This window comes from Ranitomeya imitator, chromosome 9 (assembly GCF_032444005.1).
Source record: "Ranitomeya imitator isolate aRanImi1 chromosome 9, aRanImi1.pri, whole genome shotgun sequence".
Taxonomy (NCBI): domain Eukaryota; kingdom Metazoa; phylum Chordata; class Amphibia; order Anura; family Dendrobatidae; genus Ranitomeya; species Ranitomeya imitator.
In genome coordinates this window covers 119549337-119565664 of record NC_091290.1, presented here as the reverse complement: position 1 = coordinate 119565664, position 16328 = coordinate 119549337, and the positions used below count along the sequence as shown (strand labels likewise).

General features: G+C 43.0%; 1 protein-coding gene across 1 annotated transcript in view; it reads right to left on the bottom strand.

The window, feature by feature from the left end:
* Window positions 1-92: 92 nt before the first annotated feature.
* PHAF1 (phagophore assembly factor 1) overlaps window positions 93-16328 on the bottom strand; it is a 28407-nt gene continuing 12171 nt past the window's right edge. The window contains exons 13-17 of the mRNA XM_069738732.1: window positions 15739-15782; window positions 15590-15633; window positions 9154-9212; window positions 6838-6910; window positions 93-6106 (exon numbers count right to left, since the gene is read on the bottom strand). Coding sequence (XP_069594833.1) covers window positions 6017-6106; window positions 6838-6910; window positions 9154-9212; window positions 15590-15633; window positions 15739-15782 — 310 coding nt within the window. The 3' untranslated portion in view covers window positions 93-6016. The remainder of the gene's footprint in view (window positions 6107-6837; window positions 6911-9153; window positions 9213-15589; window positions 15634-15738; window positions 15783-16328) is intronic.

The following is a 16328-nucleotide window of genomic DNA, read 5'->3' as shown; positions in this document are numbered from 1 at the left end:
TCTGCAATCGGCTGCGTCTTGAGTACTCGGTAAAATTTTTGGGAGTTCACAGCGACGCACACGCAAAAAAAAAAAATATCAACGGCAAGAGAAAGATTTGTGACCAAGGGTCTCCCTTTATTGACCAGTGGGTACACATGCTGTTCGGGGCTACAGATCAGATTCCAGAGTATTTATTAAAAAAAAATAAAATAAAATTATATATAGTAGTAAAACAAGATAAAAGCATGATCACAAACACCCTTTTATTCAATTGTAAAGAAACAAATTCCTGAACTGACCCTGTACAGAAATAAAAAGCCCTGCACAAGATAAAATCTTAGGCTGTGAACCCATCAATATTTTCTAAACGTCTATTAAAATTCATAAAGTAATTCTGTTTCTTGGCCCAAATGATGCTCCCCGTCCCCCATGTACATGAGTCTCTATCTTACATGGACAGGTGATGTCGCCATGACCTACCGGACATAATACTTTGAGGGATGAGCAATGTAAACAAAAATAGACTCGAGCGGCAGATATCCAAAAAGAGGAGGCTACCCCAGGACTCGAGGGTAATGTGCAGTATGGGATACAAACCCCAAAAATGGGGGACAAGGCCTGAAAATACCCTCACCTTACACAAAAGCATTTTTGATCGAATAGGGGGTCAAACTTTTTGGCTTCAATTCACCATCCACATCACTGATCACATAACGTCGTGGCTGAATAAAGGCAGTTAGGAGTTTGTATATATGGACATTCATGTGTTTGAGATGACAGACATATGCACACAGGGGTGTAAAAGAGGCTCAGGAGGTGCAGAATGCCTGAATCATGTGCTTCTGTATGTATAGGAGTAATAACACCCAATAACCAGTGATGATCATATGAGTAGAGTTGAGTCAAGGATTTAGCCATTTTAATATTCCTTTTTTAAATATGTAATTTTTTTCTATCTGATCTAAACGCCACTGTTACCCTAAATCTGGAGCATTTTTTATTTTGTTCCTGTGCCTCTCCGTTCCGGAGATATGGCCATCTCTATCGTGCATGTAATTTTAGCCTTTCCCCCTACGTAGGCGTGGCCTTAGCTCTTCTGAGTGGGTGGAATCTTCATGATGACCACGCCCACTCCGCTAACAAGACTACATTTTATACAAAAGAAAGAAGGGACATATCTCAGGAACGGAGAGGCGCAGGACCAAAAGAAAAACAATGCCAGACTCATGAGAACAGCGGCGTTTACACAAGATGAAAACAAAAATACTAATGACAAGTCACAGCTCCCCCTTTAAAAGGACCATTTTCAAGTTTCGAACCCACTTGCATTAGTTAATGTGTGTGACTCCTTAGGTGATGGTCTGCCAGCCGCAAAAGACACTAGAAAAATTAAATGTGGAACATTTATGAGAAGCTTTATGTATCTGCCAATAGCTATAAACCCAATTCAGGGAACTGATACAGAAGATGTTCCTAAGATGCAGAGAAGTGGACTCTAAAAAGCAGCACACACAGGAAATGTCGGCTGTTAATACGATATAGTGACTATTCCTAGTTCCAGAATAGTGCTACTAAACTGGTGAACTAAAATAAGTCAATGGGGTCTATCAGTAAAATATTGCAAATTTCGAGTATTCGGGGAATGCTTCAATTTTGTGAGCACTTTTGAATTTATAGGATGCAATGTCACTGTTACATTTTGGATATCACTTTGCAACCTACATAATGTGGGGATTATTCAGATAAAAAAAAAAATAATGTAAAAATAATAATTGAAAAAAAAAAAAAATGCATATCTGATCCTGGATGAAAAAAAAAAATACAAAGAGATAAGAAAACTGTCCTGGGGGGTTTGTCTCCTCTTTTTCATTCTGGCTCTTATGCAGAAAATTGATTTTATCTACACACAATTTAGTCTTACAAAAAAGATCATATATACAAAAATCTGTACACTATTTTTCTTTGTGGAAAACACACAAAATTTTGCCCATATATCACAAGTTGTTACAGCAAAATATTACAAATGGGATACATAGTTATACATAACCTCTCCCCTGCACCCCCTCCCACTGTAAGGGTAATTTTGGGCCAAGTTTTTCTTTTTATCAAAGGCGCAATTTTTATTTATTTTTTAAAATTTTTTACATGCCTCAATATCCTACCCCACCTTGGGGAAGAGCGGCCTGTAACATGCTCGGAGTAATTGAAAAAAAAAACACATGATGCTGAAGAATTCATAGAGGATACAGGCAAGAAAGGCGTAAAAGAAATAATAATAATAATAAAAAAAAAGTTCCAAAAACCTAGTAAAGCCTTTCCCACCTGATCCGCCGTCTTATATAGGCAAATTATCTGCCTAAACCTATTGCCGCGTCCGATATATCAGGATCAATACATAACAGGTATTAAAACGTCATTGCAAATTCTCAGGCAAAAATTATCTGACGCACATGCTGAGCAAAGTCTTTGGCTACGGTCTAAGACGAAAGGATAAAAATCTTAGTAAGAGAACGCATTTTGGGGGGGGGGGGGAACGTTTGGCTTAGAAGGACGTTACCCCTTACTTTTTAATACAGGAGCAGGAACAAATTATATTGAGCTTTAACCAAAAAAAAATAGTAACATCACATCTTCAGTTATTATAAGACTGCTAGAGAAAAACAATATATAAAAAGAATTCACAAAAATGGACATAAAAGAAAAAAAAAAAAGAAAAATCGAAAGCCGAGATGAATTGGGTACAACAGAGATCGGTTCGTCAAGTAATGATTGAGGGGAAAATGGGGAGGAGAGGGTTAATTCCCACCGTATAAATAAATTGCTTCGTTCAATGCCTGAACATCCGTAAAAGATCCCTCAGGTGATGTTCAGTGACTGACCAAGTAAAGTGTATGTAGTGCAAATGGTAACAAAAAAAATAAAATAAAATAATAATAATAGGCGATGAGCGCATTTGTACTGGGTGCTTCTCTTCTCCGATGAGGCGGGCCACAAACACTGACAGACGGCAGGGCTCGTGGGAGGGTCACACACTGCTCGGGTGATGAATTACAAACCCCAAAACACCCAACCCAAAACCTGGAAAACAGCAGAGGAGGTGACCGAGTGGGAGGAAGCAGAGGCCATTATTGCCCCCACAGAGTCCCTCTCTCCCCTGAACTTTAGGTGATGGAATCACTTTAAAGTGCAAAAGTTTACAGGTTACCAATACCCAACGTAAGAATGCTAATAACCTGAAATATCAGCAATGATGTTTGGCAGCAAAACGTAGAGAGGGATAGCGGTTCCCGGCATCACATCAGTGTCCGCCACGATTCATCGCTAGATACGACCTACATCAAAAGTCGAGCAGGGTTTGTAAATACATTTCATTACTTATAATACACGCTGTAATCAAGGATTATTGCAAGGTACTTCAGAGCTGCATTCACAATTCTGCTGGCTAACAAAAAAACAAAGTTGACAAACTTGAGCTGAATTCCTAAAATGTGGAGGGAACAGGTAGAATTGGGAAAAAAAGTTTTGCAGTAGCCTCATTGGTAGCCTGTGGCAAATCCCCTGCTACCTGCTGGCCGGTGTCTCGTCCTCGTACATTGATGTTAAGCCAGGCCTAAAAATCAGAAAGATGTAATCAAGTGGGATGAAGTTTGCCGGGCTTTGTTCCAGCATACTATCAATGTGGTCACTGGATCAGGACCCTGCAAATCTTTTGCTCAACTCTCGTGTCTAGGCAGGGGAGCAAAATAAAAAACATTAAAAATCACCGGACCAAGCATTGATCCAGGTAGGAATGCTGGAAGAGTTCAGCTTGAAGGATTGTTAACGCAGCTCTAAATCAGGATCAGAATGAAAACAAGCAATGAAATGCGCTTGCAGAGCTGCACGCCTTTCTACGTGTGGAGACGGACACACACCCATAACTCACATCCTTATCCTGTATAGTTAAGGTCCTCGTACGATACCGATAGTCTAACTGGGTCCTCCCGACTCTCCCATACAGATGGATTTCCGACGGTTGATCCTTTAGTTCTGCAGGAGATAAGCCGCTGCCAAAAGAGTTTGGCAGCGACTTTCTCATAGAGATCACGGCAGCGCCAGGGCGAGTTGGGCATAACTGTATATACGGGAAGTGAGTGCTGCAGCCCAATTTATTGTTGGCCAACAGCTACCTAATGTGTATGGGGGTCATTACATCCATAGAAGATGGTACCTGATGAGACCTGCAGTATAGGACACCCCCGTATGTGATCATTAGGATTCTCTTTTAATTGCTTGAGATTTACAATGTTAATTATTCTATACATCTACAAAAAATATTTTTTTATTCTTGAAATCAATACTTCCCTTTCAGATTTGTAGCAATTACGCAGGATCTGAAAAAAAAACAAGCCCTCCACAGCATCCATGCGTATGGGGGTAAAAAGAAAAAACAAAAAAGCCTGTATCTTCTGTACCCACACAGGATGGCGGCTTGTGTGTATTGGAGCAATAGAGTCCCAAGATGTGCGGCATCTAATCCACACAGGATGGCGGCTTGTGTGTATTGGAGCTGTGGAGTCCCAAGATGTGCGGCATCTAATCCACACAGGATGGCGGCTTGTGTGTATTGGAGCTGTGGAGTCCCAAGATGTGCGGCATCTAATCCACACAGGATGGCGGCTTGTGTGTATTGGAGCTGTGGAGTCCCAAGATGTGCGGCATCTAATCCACACCGGATGGCGGCTTGTGTGTATTGGAGCTGTAGAGTCCCAAGATGTGCGGCATCTAATCCACACAGGATGGCGGCTTGTGTGTTTTGAAGCTGTGGAGTCCCAAGATGTGCGGCATCTAATCCACACAGGATGGCGGCTTGTGTGTATTGGAGCTGTTGAGTCCCAAGATGTGCAGCATCTAATACACACAGGATGGCGGTTTGTGTGTATTGGAGCTGTGGAGTCCCAAGATGTGCGGCATCTAATCCACACAGGATGGCGGCTTGTGTGTATTGGAGCTGTGGAGTCCCAAGATGTGCGGCATCTAATCCACACAGGATGGCGGCTTGTGTGTTTTGAAGCTGTGGAGTCCCAAGATGTGCGGCATCTAATCCACACAGGATGGCGGCTTGTGTGTATTGGAGCTGTTGAGTCCCAAGATGTGCAGCATCTAATACACACAGGATGGCGGTTTGTGTGTATTGGAGCTGTGGAGTCCCAAGATGTGCGGCATCTAATCCACACAGGATGGCGGCTTGTGTGTATTGGAGCTGTGGAGTCCCAAGATGTGCGGCATCTAATCCACACAGGATGGCGGCTTGTGTGTATTGAAGCTGTGGAGTCCCAAGATGTGCGGCATCTAATCCACACAGGATGGCGGCTTGTGTGTATTGGAGCTGTGGAGTCCCAAGATGTGCGGCATCTAATCCACACAGGATGGCGGCTTGTGTGTATTGGAGCTGTGGAGTCCCAAGATGTGCGGCATCTAATACACACAGGATGGCGGTTTGTGTGTATTGGAGCTGTGGAGTCCCAAGATGTGCGGCATCTAATCCACACAGGATGGCGGCTTGAGTGTATTGGAGCTGTAGAGGAGTCCCAAGATGTGCGGCACCTGATTACGTGGCTGTATATATAGATCTAGGCATATATACCAACACACCAATTACATGTCAGACTGTCCTTACCCCACACGAATATTAACCCATGGATAGGAATATATACAGATGTGACCATCACATGAAGTCAACTAAACACAAACACACAAGGCTCCTCACGCCCCGTTCCGGAACGCGGCTCCAGCTTTTTTGTGCTTTTACACGCAGCGGAGGCCCTGACATTCTGCAGTAGGAGGATACAGGGACACGGAGGGCACATCTGCTGCAAAAAAAAAATAAGGATGCCTGGCAGGAACCGGAAAACGAGGCGACAAGCGCAGACACCCACATCCCGTGCATCTCCTTGCTGCATGGCCCACGGAGAACAGTGCTGCGATTCCCGGAGGTATCTGTCAGCAAGTGAAGGCACGCTGGGCTGTACAACCTCACCCGCTGTTCTCCTGCTCACTGGCTCAGCTCAGGTGCTTTCTGATGCGCAGCGGATCTTGGCGCTCCGTAAAGGGTAACTGATGCTATATGGTTGTTTTGCATGACCTAAAATAATTTAAAAAAAAAAAAAAAAATCAACAAATTGATTTGCAATGAAACCGTTTAGCACACTGGCAAAATAAGAAATATACATGACATGGGGGGGGGGGGGGGGGGGAGGAAAAAATATGTAGGGCACCATATATGGAAAGATGACGCACTTCGTATCATGGACGTTATTTTTCATAGAAAATGAAGACAATATAGTACTAAAGCCGATATGAAACTGGAGTGTGAGTCACAACAGCTGTGCAATACGGAAATAATGGCACACGGCTTGGGGCTCGTTCACACATCACCCATTTTTCTTGTATGCAAAAATCAGTCCAAGTTTCATCGATGTCGATTCCTATTTTTATTACAGATTGGTCAGTGGCAATTTCTCTTATTGAAGAAAAAAAGGTAAACACACACATACTTATAGAATAATAAAACTAATAAAATAATAATTACAAGAATGATATTATTTGTTCTATTCTTGTCATTATTTTATTTAATATTTGTTTAATTATTCTTGTAATATTTAATATTTGTTTTATTACTAATAAATATTACAAGAACAAATAAAAAAAAATATTAAAATAAAACAAAATAATAATTACAATAGAACACAATAAATATTTGTAGAAATCCCACCACACATTTCAGTTCTCAATCAGCCTAGATCAGGACAGATGCTCTTCTGCCGTTAGTGAACACGGTGAATGGGGAAAAAGAATGAAATGCCATTTACTAACCTCGAAAATCATCCTCTGTAGACCAAAACAAAAAGTTGATCCAAATGGGTTTGTGTTATTTGGCGAGGAAGATCTGCAAAATGAAGAAAGCGATTATGTAGGACTTCAGATTACAGATTGATTTATATAACGGGGATGAAATGTATAGAGCGACAATAGGGAGCAGCAGCTCTTGTACCGCCATCTTGCCAGACGAATGGTAAAGCCCGGAGAAAAAAAGGGAGAGGCTTTCTGCAATAATTGCCAAGACATCAATTATCTATGAGGGTGCAACTTCTGGGACCCCCACAGATAATGGCAAAGAGGTTGTATGCTTCTTTTTCCAGCGGTGTCATAAGGCAGACCCCACCTTATGAACGGAGTATAAAGTAATGGCCCGGCCTTGCAATCTGGATGACTACAATAACAAATGATAAAGTGTTTATAGTTTCACTTGTTCCCCATTATCCGGTCCTAAACAGGCCACCGAAACACCGGATGAATGAGCAAAGAGCTGGTTCCTTGACAAAGCTCAGAAAATCATTGTTGGCAGGACGCTGCCCCGTGTAATTAAAACCTGACCCCTATCAGAATAAAAAATTATATATATATATATATATATATATACACATACACACACAGTACAGACCAAAAGTTTGGACACACCTTCTCATTTAAAGATTTTTCTGTATTTTCATGACTATGAAAATTGTAAATTCACACTGAAGGCATCAAAACTATGAATTAACACATGTGGAACTATATACTTAACAAAAAAGTGTGAAACAACTGAAAATATGTCTTATATTCTAGGTTTTTCAAAGTAGCCACCTTTTGCTTTGATGACTGCTTCAAGAGGTAGTCACCGGGAATGGTCTTCCAACAATCTTGAAGGAGTTCCCAGAGATGCTTAGCACTTGTTGGCCCTTTTGCCTTCACTCTTTGGTCCAGCGCACCCCAAACCATGTCGATTGGGTTCAGGTCTGGTGACTGTGGAGGCCAGGTCATCTTGCGTAGCACCCCATCACTCTCCTTCTTGGTCAAATAGCCCTTACACAGCCTGGAGGTGTGTTTGGGATCATTGTCCTGTTGAAAAATAAATGATGGTCCAACTAAACGCAAACCGGATGGAATAGCATGCCGCTGCAAGATGCTGTGGTAGCCATACTGGTTCAGTATGACTTCAATTTTGAATAAATCCCCAACAGTGTCACCAGCAAAGCACCCCCACACCATCACACCTCCTCCTCCATGCTTCACGGTGGGAACCAGGAATGTAAAGTCCATCCGTTCACCTTTTCTGCCTCGCACAAAGACACGGTGGTTGGAACCAAAGATCTCAAATTTGGACTCATCAGACCAAAGCACAGATTTCCACTGGTCTAATGTCCATTCCTTGTGTTCTTTAGCCCAAACAAGTCTCTTCTGCTTGTTGCCTTTCCTTAGCAGTGGTTTCCTAGCAGCTATTTTACCATGAAGGCCTGCTGCACAAAGACTCCTCGTAACAGTTGTTGTAGAGATGTGTCTGCTGCTAGAACTCTGTGTGGCATTGACCTGGTCTCTAATCTGAGCTGCTGATAACCTGCGATTTCTGAGGCTGGTGACTCGGATAAACTTATCCTCAGAAGCAGAGGTGACTCTTGGTCTTCCTTTCCTGGGGCGGTCCTCGTGTGAGCCAGTTTCTTTGTAGCGCTTGATGGTTTTTGCAACTGCACTTGGAGACACTTTCAAAGTTTTCCCAATTTTTCAGACTGACTGACCTTCATTTCTTAAAGTAATGATGGCCACTCGTTTTTCTTTACTTAGCTGCTTTTTTTGCCATAATACAAATTCTAAAGGTCTATTCAGTAGGACTATCAGCTGTGTATCCACCAGACTTCTGCACAACACAACTGATGGTCCCAACCCCATTTATAAGGCAAGAAATCCCACTTATCAAACCTGACAGGGCACACCTGTGAAGTGAAAACCATTTCCAGTGACTACCTCTTGAAGCTCATCAAGAGAATGCCAAGAGTGTGCAAAGCAGTCATCAAAGCAAAAGGTGGCTACTTTGAAGAACCTAAAATGTAAGACATAATTTCAGTTGTTTCACACTTTTTTGTTAAGTATATAATTCCACATGTGTTCATTCATAGTTTTGATGCCTTCAGTGTGAGTGTACAATTTTCAAAGTCATGAAAATACAGAAAAATCTTTAAAATGAGAAGGTGTGTCCAAACTTTTGGTCTGTACTGTATATATATATATATATATATATATATATATATATATATATATATATATATTTATTTTAAGACCTTGCTTCATGTCAAGACTAAAACAATATAATTTTACCTGTGAAGGACAACTGGCTTCTCCATAGGATGGCCCAAGTGTTCTTGAATGCTGTCCCACTTGTGGGGAAAAAAAAACCAAAAAACACAGGTTAAAACTAATACCAGGTCAGCTATTCTTATCCAATCATTTATGAATCCACTACTTTAGCTTCAGTGCCAATGCATCAGAAGATTTTCCAGATCTTACACTGTACAACTAAGAATTCACTATACCTACTAAAAAAATAATAATAATAATAATAAAAAAAAAAAAAAAAAAAAAATCAGAAAAGAAGCATGTAATGTCCCAATAGGAGGTGGTGCCATCCCACAACCAAAAAATCTCTTTCAAGTTATATGTATCCTGCCATCCCAGCCTAATTATTTTAACCCCTTCAAGACCCAGCCTATTTTGACCTTAAAGACCTTGCCGTTTTTTGCAATTCTGACCAGTGTCCCTTTATGAGGTAATAACTCAGGAACGCTTCAACGGATTCTAGCGGTTCTGAGATGTTTTTTCGTGACATATTGGGCTTCATGTTAGTGGTAAATTTAGGTCAATAAATTCTGCATTTATTTGTGATAAACACGGAAATTTGGCGAAAATTTTGAAAATTTCGCAATTTTCACATTTTGAATTTTTATTCTGTTAAACCAGAGAGATATGTGACACAAAATAGTTAATAAATAACATTTCCCACATGTTTACTTTACATCAGCACAATTTTGGAAACAAAATTTTTTTTTGTTAGGAAGTTATAAGGGTTAAAATTCGACCAGCGATTTGTCATTTTTACAACGAAATTTACAAAACCATTTTTTTTAGGGACCACCTCACATTTGAAGTCAGTTTGAGGGGTCTATATGGCTGAAAATACCAAAAAGTGACACCATTCTAAAAACTGCACCCCTCAAGGTACTCAAAACCACATTCAAGAAGTTTATTAACCCTTCAGGTGCTTCACAGCAGCAGAAGCAACATGGAAGGAAAAAATGAACATTTAACTTTTTAGTCACAAAAATTATCTTTTAGCAACAATTTTTTTATTTTCCCAATGGTAAAAGGAGAAACTGAACCACGAAAGTTGTTGTCCAATTTGTCCTGAGTACGCTGATACCTCATATGTGGGGGTAAACCACTGTTTTGGCGCACGGCAGGGCTTGGAAGGGAAGGAGCGCCATTTGACTTTTTGAATCAAAAATTGGCTCCACTCTTTAGCGGACACCATGTCACGTTTGGAGAGCCCCCGTGTGCCTAAAAATTGGAGCTCCCCCACAAGTGACCCCATTTTGGAAACTAGACGCCCCAAGGAACTTATCTAGATGCATAGTGAGCACTTTGAACCCCCAGGTGCTTCACAAATTGATCCGTAAAAATGAAAAAGTACTTTTTTTTCACAAAAAAATTCTTTTAGCCTCAATTTTTTCATTTTCACATGGGCAACAGGATAAAATGGATCCTAAAATGTGTTGGGCAATTTCTCCTGAGTACACCAATACCTCACATGTGGAGGTAAACCACTGTTTGGGCACATGGTAAGGCTCGGAAGGGAAGGAGCGCCATTTGACTTTTTGAATGAAAAATTATTTCCATCGTTAGCGGACACCATGTCGCGTTTGGATAGCTCCTGTGTGCCTAAACATTGGCGCTCCCCCACAAGTGACCCCATTTTGGAAACTAGACCCCCCCAAGGAACTAATTTAGATGCCTAGTGAGCACTTTAAACCCTCAGGTGCTTCACAAATTGATCTGTAAAAATGAAAAAGTAATTTTTTTTCACAAAAAAATTCTTTTCGCCTCAATTTTTTCATTTTCACATGGGCAGTAGGATAAAATGGATCATAAAATTTGTTGGGCAATTTCTCCCGAGTACGCCGATACCTCATATGTGGGGGTAAACCACTGTTTGGGCACTCGGCAGGGCTCGGAAGAGAAGGCGCGCCATTTGACTTTTTGAATGGAAAATTAGCTCCAATTGTTAGCGGACACCATGTCGCGTTTGGAGAGCCCCTGTGTGCCTAAACATTGGAGCTCCCGCACAAGTGACCCCATTTTGGAAACTAGACCCCCCAAGGAACTTATCTAGATGCATATTGAGCACTTTAAACCCCCAGGTGCTTCACAGAAGTTTATAACGCAGAGCCATGAAAATAAAAAATAATTTTTCTTTCCTCAAAAATGATTTTTTAGCCTGGAATTTCCTATTTTGCCAAGGATAATAGGAGAAATTGGACCCCAAATATTGTTGTCCAGTTTGTCCTGAGTACGCTGATACCCCATATGTGGGGGTAAACCACTGTTTGGGCGCACGGCAGGGCTCGGAAGGGATGGCACGCCATTTGGCTTTTTAAATGGAAAATTAGCTCCAATCATTAGCGGACACCATGTCACGTTTGGAGAGCCCCTGTGTGCCTAAACATTGGAGATCCCCCAGAAATGACACCAATTTAGAAACTAGACCCCCAAAGGAACTAATCTAGATGTGTGGTGAGGACTTTGAACCCCCAAGTGCTTCACAGAAGTTTATAACGCAGAGCCATGAAAATAAAAAAAAAAATTATTTTCTCAAAAATGATCTTTTAGCCTGCAATTTTTTATTTTCCCAAGGGTAACAGGAGAAATTTGACCCCAAAAGTTGTTGTCCAGTTTCTCCTGAGTACGCTGATACCCCATATGTGGGGAGGAACTACTGTTTGGGCACACGTTGGGGCTCGAAAGGGAAGTAGTGACGTTTTGGAATGCAGACTTTGATGGAATGTTCTGCTGGCATCATGTTCCATTTGCAGAGCCCCTGATGTGACTAAACAGTAGAAACCCCCCACAAGTGACCCCATTTTGGAAACTAGACCCCCAAAGGAACTTATCTAGATGTGTGGTGAGCACTTTGAACCCCCAAGTGCTTCATAGAAGTTTATAATGCAGAGCCGTGAAAATAATAAATACGTTTTCTTTCCTCAAAAATAATTATTTAGCCCAGAATTTTTTAATTTTCCCAAGGGTAACAGGAGAAATTTGACCCCAATATTTGTTGTCCAGTTTCTCCTGAGTACGGTGATACCCCATATGTGGGGGTAAACTACTGTTTGGGCACATGCCGGGGCTTGGAATTGAAGTAGTGACGTTTTGAAATGCAGACTTTGATGGAATGCTCTGCGGGCGTCACGTTGCGTTTGCAGAGCCCCTGATGTGCCTAAACAGTAGAAACCCCCCACAAGTGACCCCATTTTGGAAACTAGACCCTGAAAGGAACTTATCTAGATGTGTGGTGAGCACTTTGAACCCCCAAGTGCTTCATAGAAGTTTATAATGCAGAGCCGTGAAAATAATAAATACGTTTTCTTTCCTCAAAAATAATTATTTAGCCCAGAATTTTTTATTTTCCCAAGGGTTACAGGAGAAATTGGACCCCAAAAGTTGTTGTCCAGTTTCTCCTGAGTACGCTGATACCCCATATGTGGGGGTAAACCACTGTTTGGGCACACGTCGGGGCTCAGTAAGGGAAGTAGTGACTTTTGAAATGCAGACTTTGATGGAATGGTCTGCGGGTGTCACGTTGCGTTTGCAGAGCCCCTGGTGTGCCTAAACAGTAGAAACCCCCCACAAGTGACCCCATTTTAGAAACTAGACCCCCCAAGGAACTTATCTAGATATGTGGTGAGCACTTTGAACCCCCAAGTGCTTCACAGACGTTTACAACGCAGAGCCGTGAAAATAAAAAATCATTTTTCTTTCCTCAAAAATTATGTTTTAGCAAGCATTTTTTTAGATTCACAAGGGTAACAGGAGAAATTGGACCCCAGTAATTGTTGCGCAGTTTGTCCTGAGTATGCTGGTACCCCATATGTGGGGGTAAACCACTGTTTGGGCACACGTCAGGGCTCGGAAGTGAGGGAGCACCATTTGACTTTTTGAATACGAGATTGGCTGGAATCAATGGTGGCGCCATGTTGCGTTTGGAGACCCCTGATGTGCCTAAACAGTGGAAACCCCTCAATTCTAACTCCAACACTAACCCCCCCCCCACACCCCTAACCCTAATCCCAACTGTAGCCATAATCCTAATCACAACCCTAACCCCAACACACCCCTAACCACAACACTAACCCCAACACACCCCTAACCCTAACCACAACCCTAATTCCAACCCTAACCCTAAGGCCATGTGCCCACGTTGCGGATTCGTGTGAGATATTTCCGCACCATTTTTGAAAAATCTGCGGGTAAAAGGCACTGCGTTTTACCTGCGGATTTTCCGCGGATTTCCAGTGTTTTTTGTGCGGATTTCACCTGCGGATTCCTATTGAGGAACAGGTGTAAAACGCTGCGGAATCCGCACAAAGAATTGACATGCTGCGGAAAATACAACGCAGCGTTCCCGCGCGGTATTTTCCGCACCATGGGCACAGCGGATTTGGTTTTTCATATGTTTACATGGTACTGTAAACCTGATGGAACACTGCTGCGGATCCGCAGCCAAATCCGCACCGTGTGCACATAGCCTAATTCTAAAGGTATGTGCACACGCTGCGGAAAACGCTGCGGATCCGCAGCAGTTTCCCATGAGTGTACAGTTCAATGTAAACCTATGGTAAACAAAAATCGCTGTACACATGCTGCGGAAAAACTGCACGGAAACGCAGCGGTTTACATTCCGCAGCATGTCACTTCTTTGTGCGGATTCCGCAGCGGTTTTACAACTGCTCCAATAGAAAATCGCAATTGTAAAACCGCAGTGAAATGCGCAGAAAAAACGCGGTAAATCCGCCATAAATCCGCAGCGGTTTAGCACTGCGGATTTATCAAATCCGCAGCGGAAAAATCCGCAGAGGACCAGAATACGTGTGCACATTCCTAACCCTAACCCTACCCCTAACCCTAACCCTACCCCTAACCCTACCCCTAACCCTAACCCTAACCCTACCCCTAACCCTACCCCTAACCCTACCCCTAACCCTATTCTAACATTAGTGGAAAAAAAAAAATTTCTTTATTTTTTTATTGTCCCTACCTATGGGGGTGACAAAGGGGGGGGGTCATTTATTATTTTTTTTATTTTGATCACTGAGATAGATTATATCTCAGTGATCAAAATGCACTTTGGAACGAATCTGCCGGCCGGCAGATTCGGCGGGCGCACTGCGCATGCGCCCGCCATTTTGGAAGATGGCGGCGCCCGGGAGAAGACGGACGGGACCACGGCTGGATCGGTAAGTATGATAGGGTGGGGGGGGACCACGGGGGGGGGGGGATCGGAGCACGGGGGGGGGAATCGGAGCGCGGGAGGGGTGGAACGGAGCGCGGGGGGCGTGGAACGGAGCACGGGGGGGCTGGAATGGAGCACGGGGGGGTGGAACGGAGCACCGGGGGGGTGGATCGGAGTGCAGGGGGGGTGATTGGAGCACGGGGGGAGCGGACACGAGCACGGGGGGGAGCGGAGCACAGGACGGAGGGGAGCCGGAGCAGTGTACCGGCCAGATCGGGGGGGTGGGGGGGCGATCGGAGGGGTGGGGTGGGGGCACATTAGTATTTCCAGCCATGGCCGATGATATTTCAGCATCGGCCATGGCTGGATTGTAATATTTCACCCGTTATAATGGGTGAAATATTACAAATCGCTCTGATTGGCAGTTTCACTTTCAACAGCCAATCAGAGCGATCGTAGCCACGAGGGGGTGAAGCCACCCCCCCTGGGCTAAACTACCACTCCCCCTGTCCCTGCAGATCGGGTGAAATGGGAGTTAACCCTTTCACCCGGCCTGCAGGGACGCGATCTTTCCATGACGCCGCATAGGCGTCATGGGTCGGAATGGCACCGACTTTCATGACGCCTACGTGGCGTCATGGGTCGGGAAGGGGTTAAGAAGTATGCTGGATACAGACGGCAGGCGTGAAAACTAGTGATGAGCGAATGTGCTGGAATAAGGTGTTATCTGAGCATGCTCAGGTGCTAACCGAGTGCCTTTGGCGTGCTTGAAACTTAACACATGCAGGGATTGCCTAATAAATAGACAATCCCTGCATGTGTTGTAGCTGTTGAACATATATTTCCAGCATGCCAAAGACACTCTGTTAGCACCCGAGCATGCTCAGTTAACACCTTATCCCAGCACATTCGCTCATCACTAGTGAATACCAAAAAATGTTATGGACTGTTGAGAAGAGCCATTAACTGAGGAAAGAGGATGTCCCTGACTACAGTCCCATTTAAAACAGGCCATCAATCACCCGAGAAGGACAAACGAGAGCTTCGTAAGTAAACTGCAATGATTTCTAAACCAATTTCGAAATAAAATCGCTCTCGGCAGCACATGGACTTGTGTAAATAAGAGGTGTGCTGCCGATAGCAAGATTTTCTATGAGCGCAGAATAATCGTCCGCCGATCATAAGGTACCACTGTTGGTGAGATGAATGGCGGCATCGCCCAGCCTACAAGCAGTCATGTGTGCGGCTCACCTTGCTGTACGTGGTGCAGATTTCAGTCTGTGTTTCAGAGTTGTCTAATTATAAAATAAAATATAAAAAAACAAATAATATTGTCATGTTCTAACATTAGAAGCAGATGGGTCACAGCAGAAGATAATGCAGTTCAGCGCTAAGCTCACCTTTCTTCACTATTAACGGAATCCGGAAATCACAACGATGATATCTGAGAAAAAGGGAAAAGGAGGGAATTCGTTTGATCACAAAATTATCTATATTATATGCAACTAGTTCCATATAACTGTGCGCTTTCACGCATCAATAACGCAACTAAATACACTTTACATGGCCGTCGGTGGAGCGATAATCTGACCCGTCTCATCTATACACAGGAGCGCTCTATGGCCACTGTTAGTCTAATGGGAGTCTTAAAGCTTTCATATACATTGGCTGGCAAAATCCGCCAATGTCGGAAGGACCGGTTCGCGATCTGATGTGCACAGCCACCTCCCAACATATTATGCCGAGGGTGAAGAGGGTCAGGTGTTTGGATTTTATTGGCTGATAGTTTTCAGGAAAGAAAAGCCGCTGCCAGAATAGTATGGCAGGGGCTTTTGCTTCTCTTTACATTGTAAACGTATGAACCCATGAAAAAGTATAGGGAAGGCAGTAGAGACAGTGGTTATATCATATGTATGCCCAATTGGTGAATACATATGCATTTGCAAAAAAAAATGCATCTAGCAAACATGGATGAATATCCACAGATTGT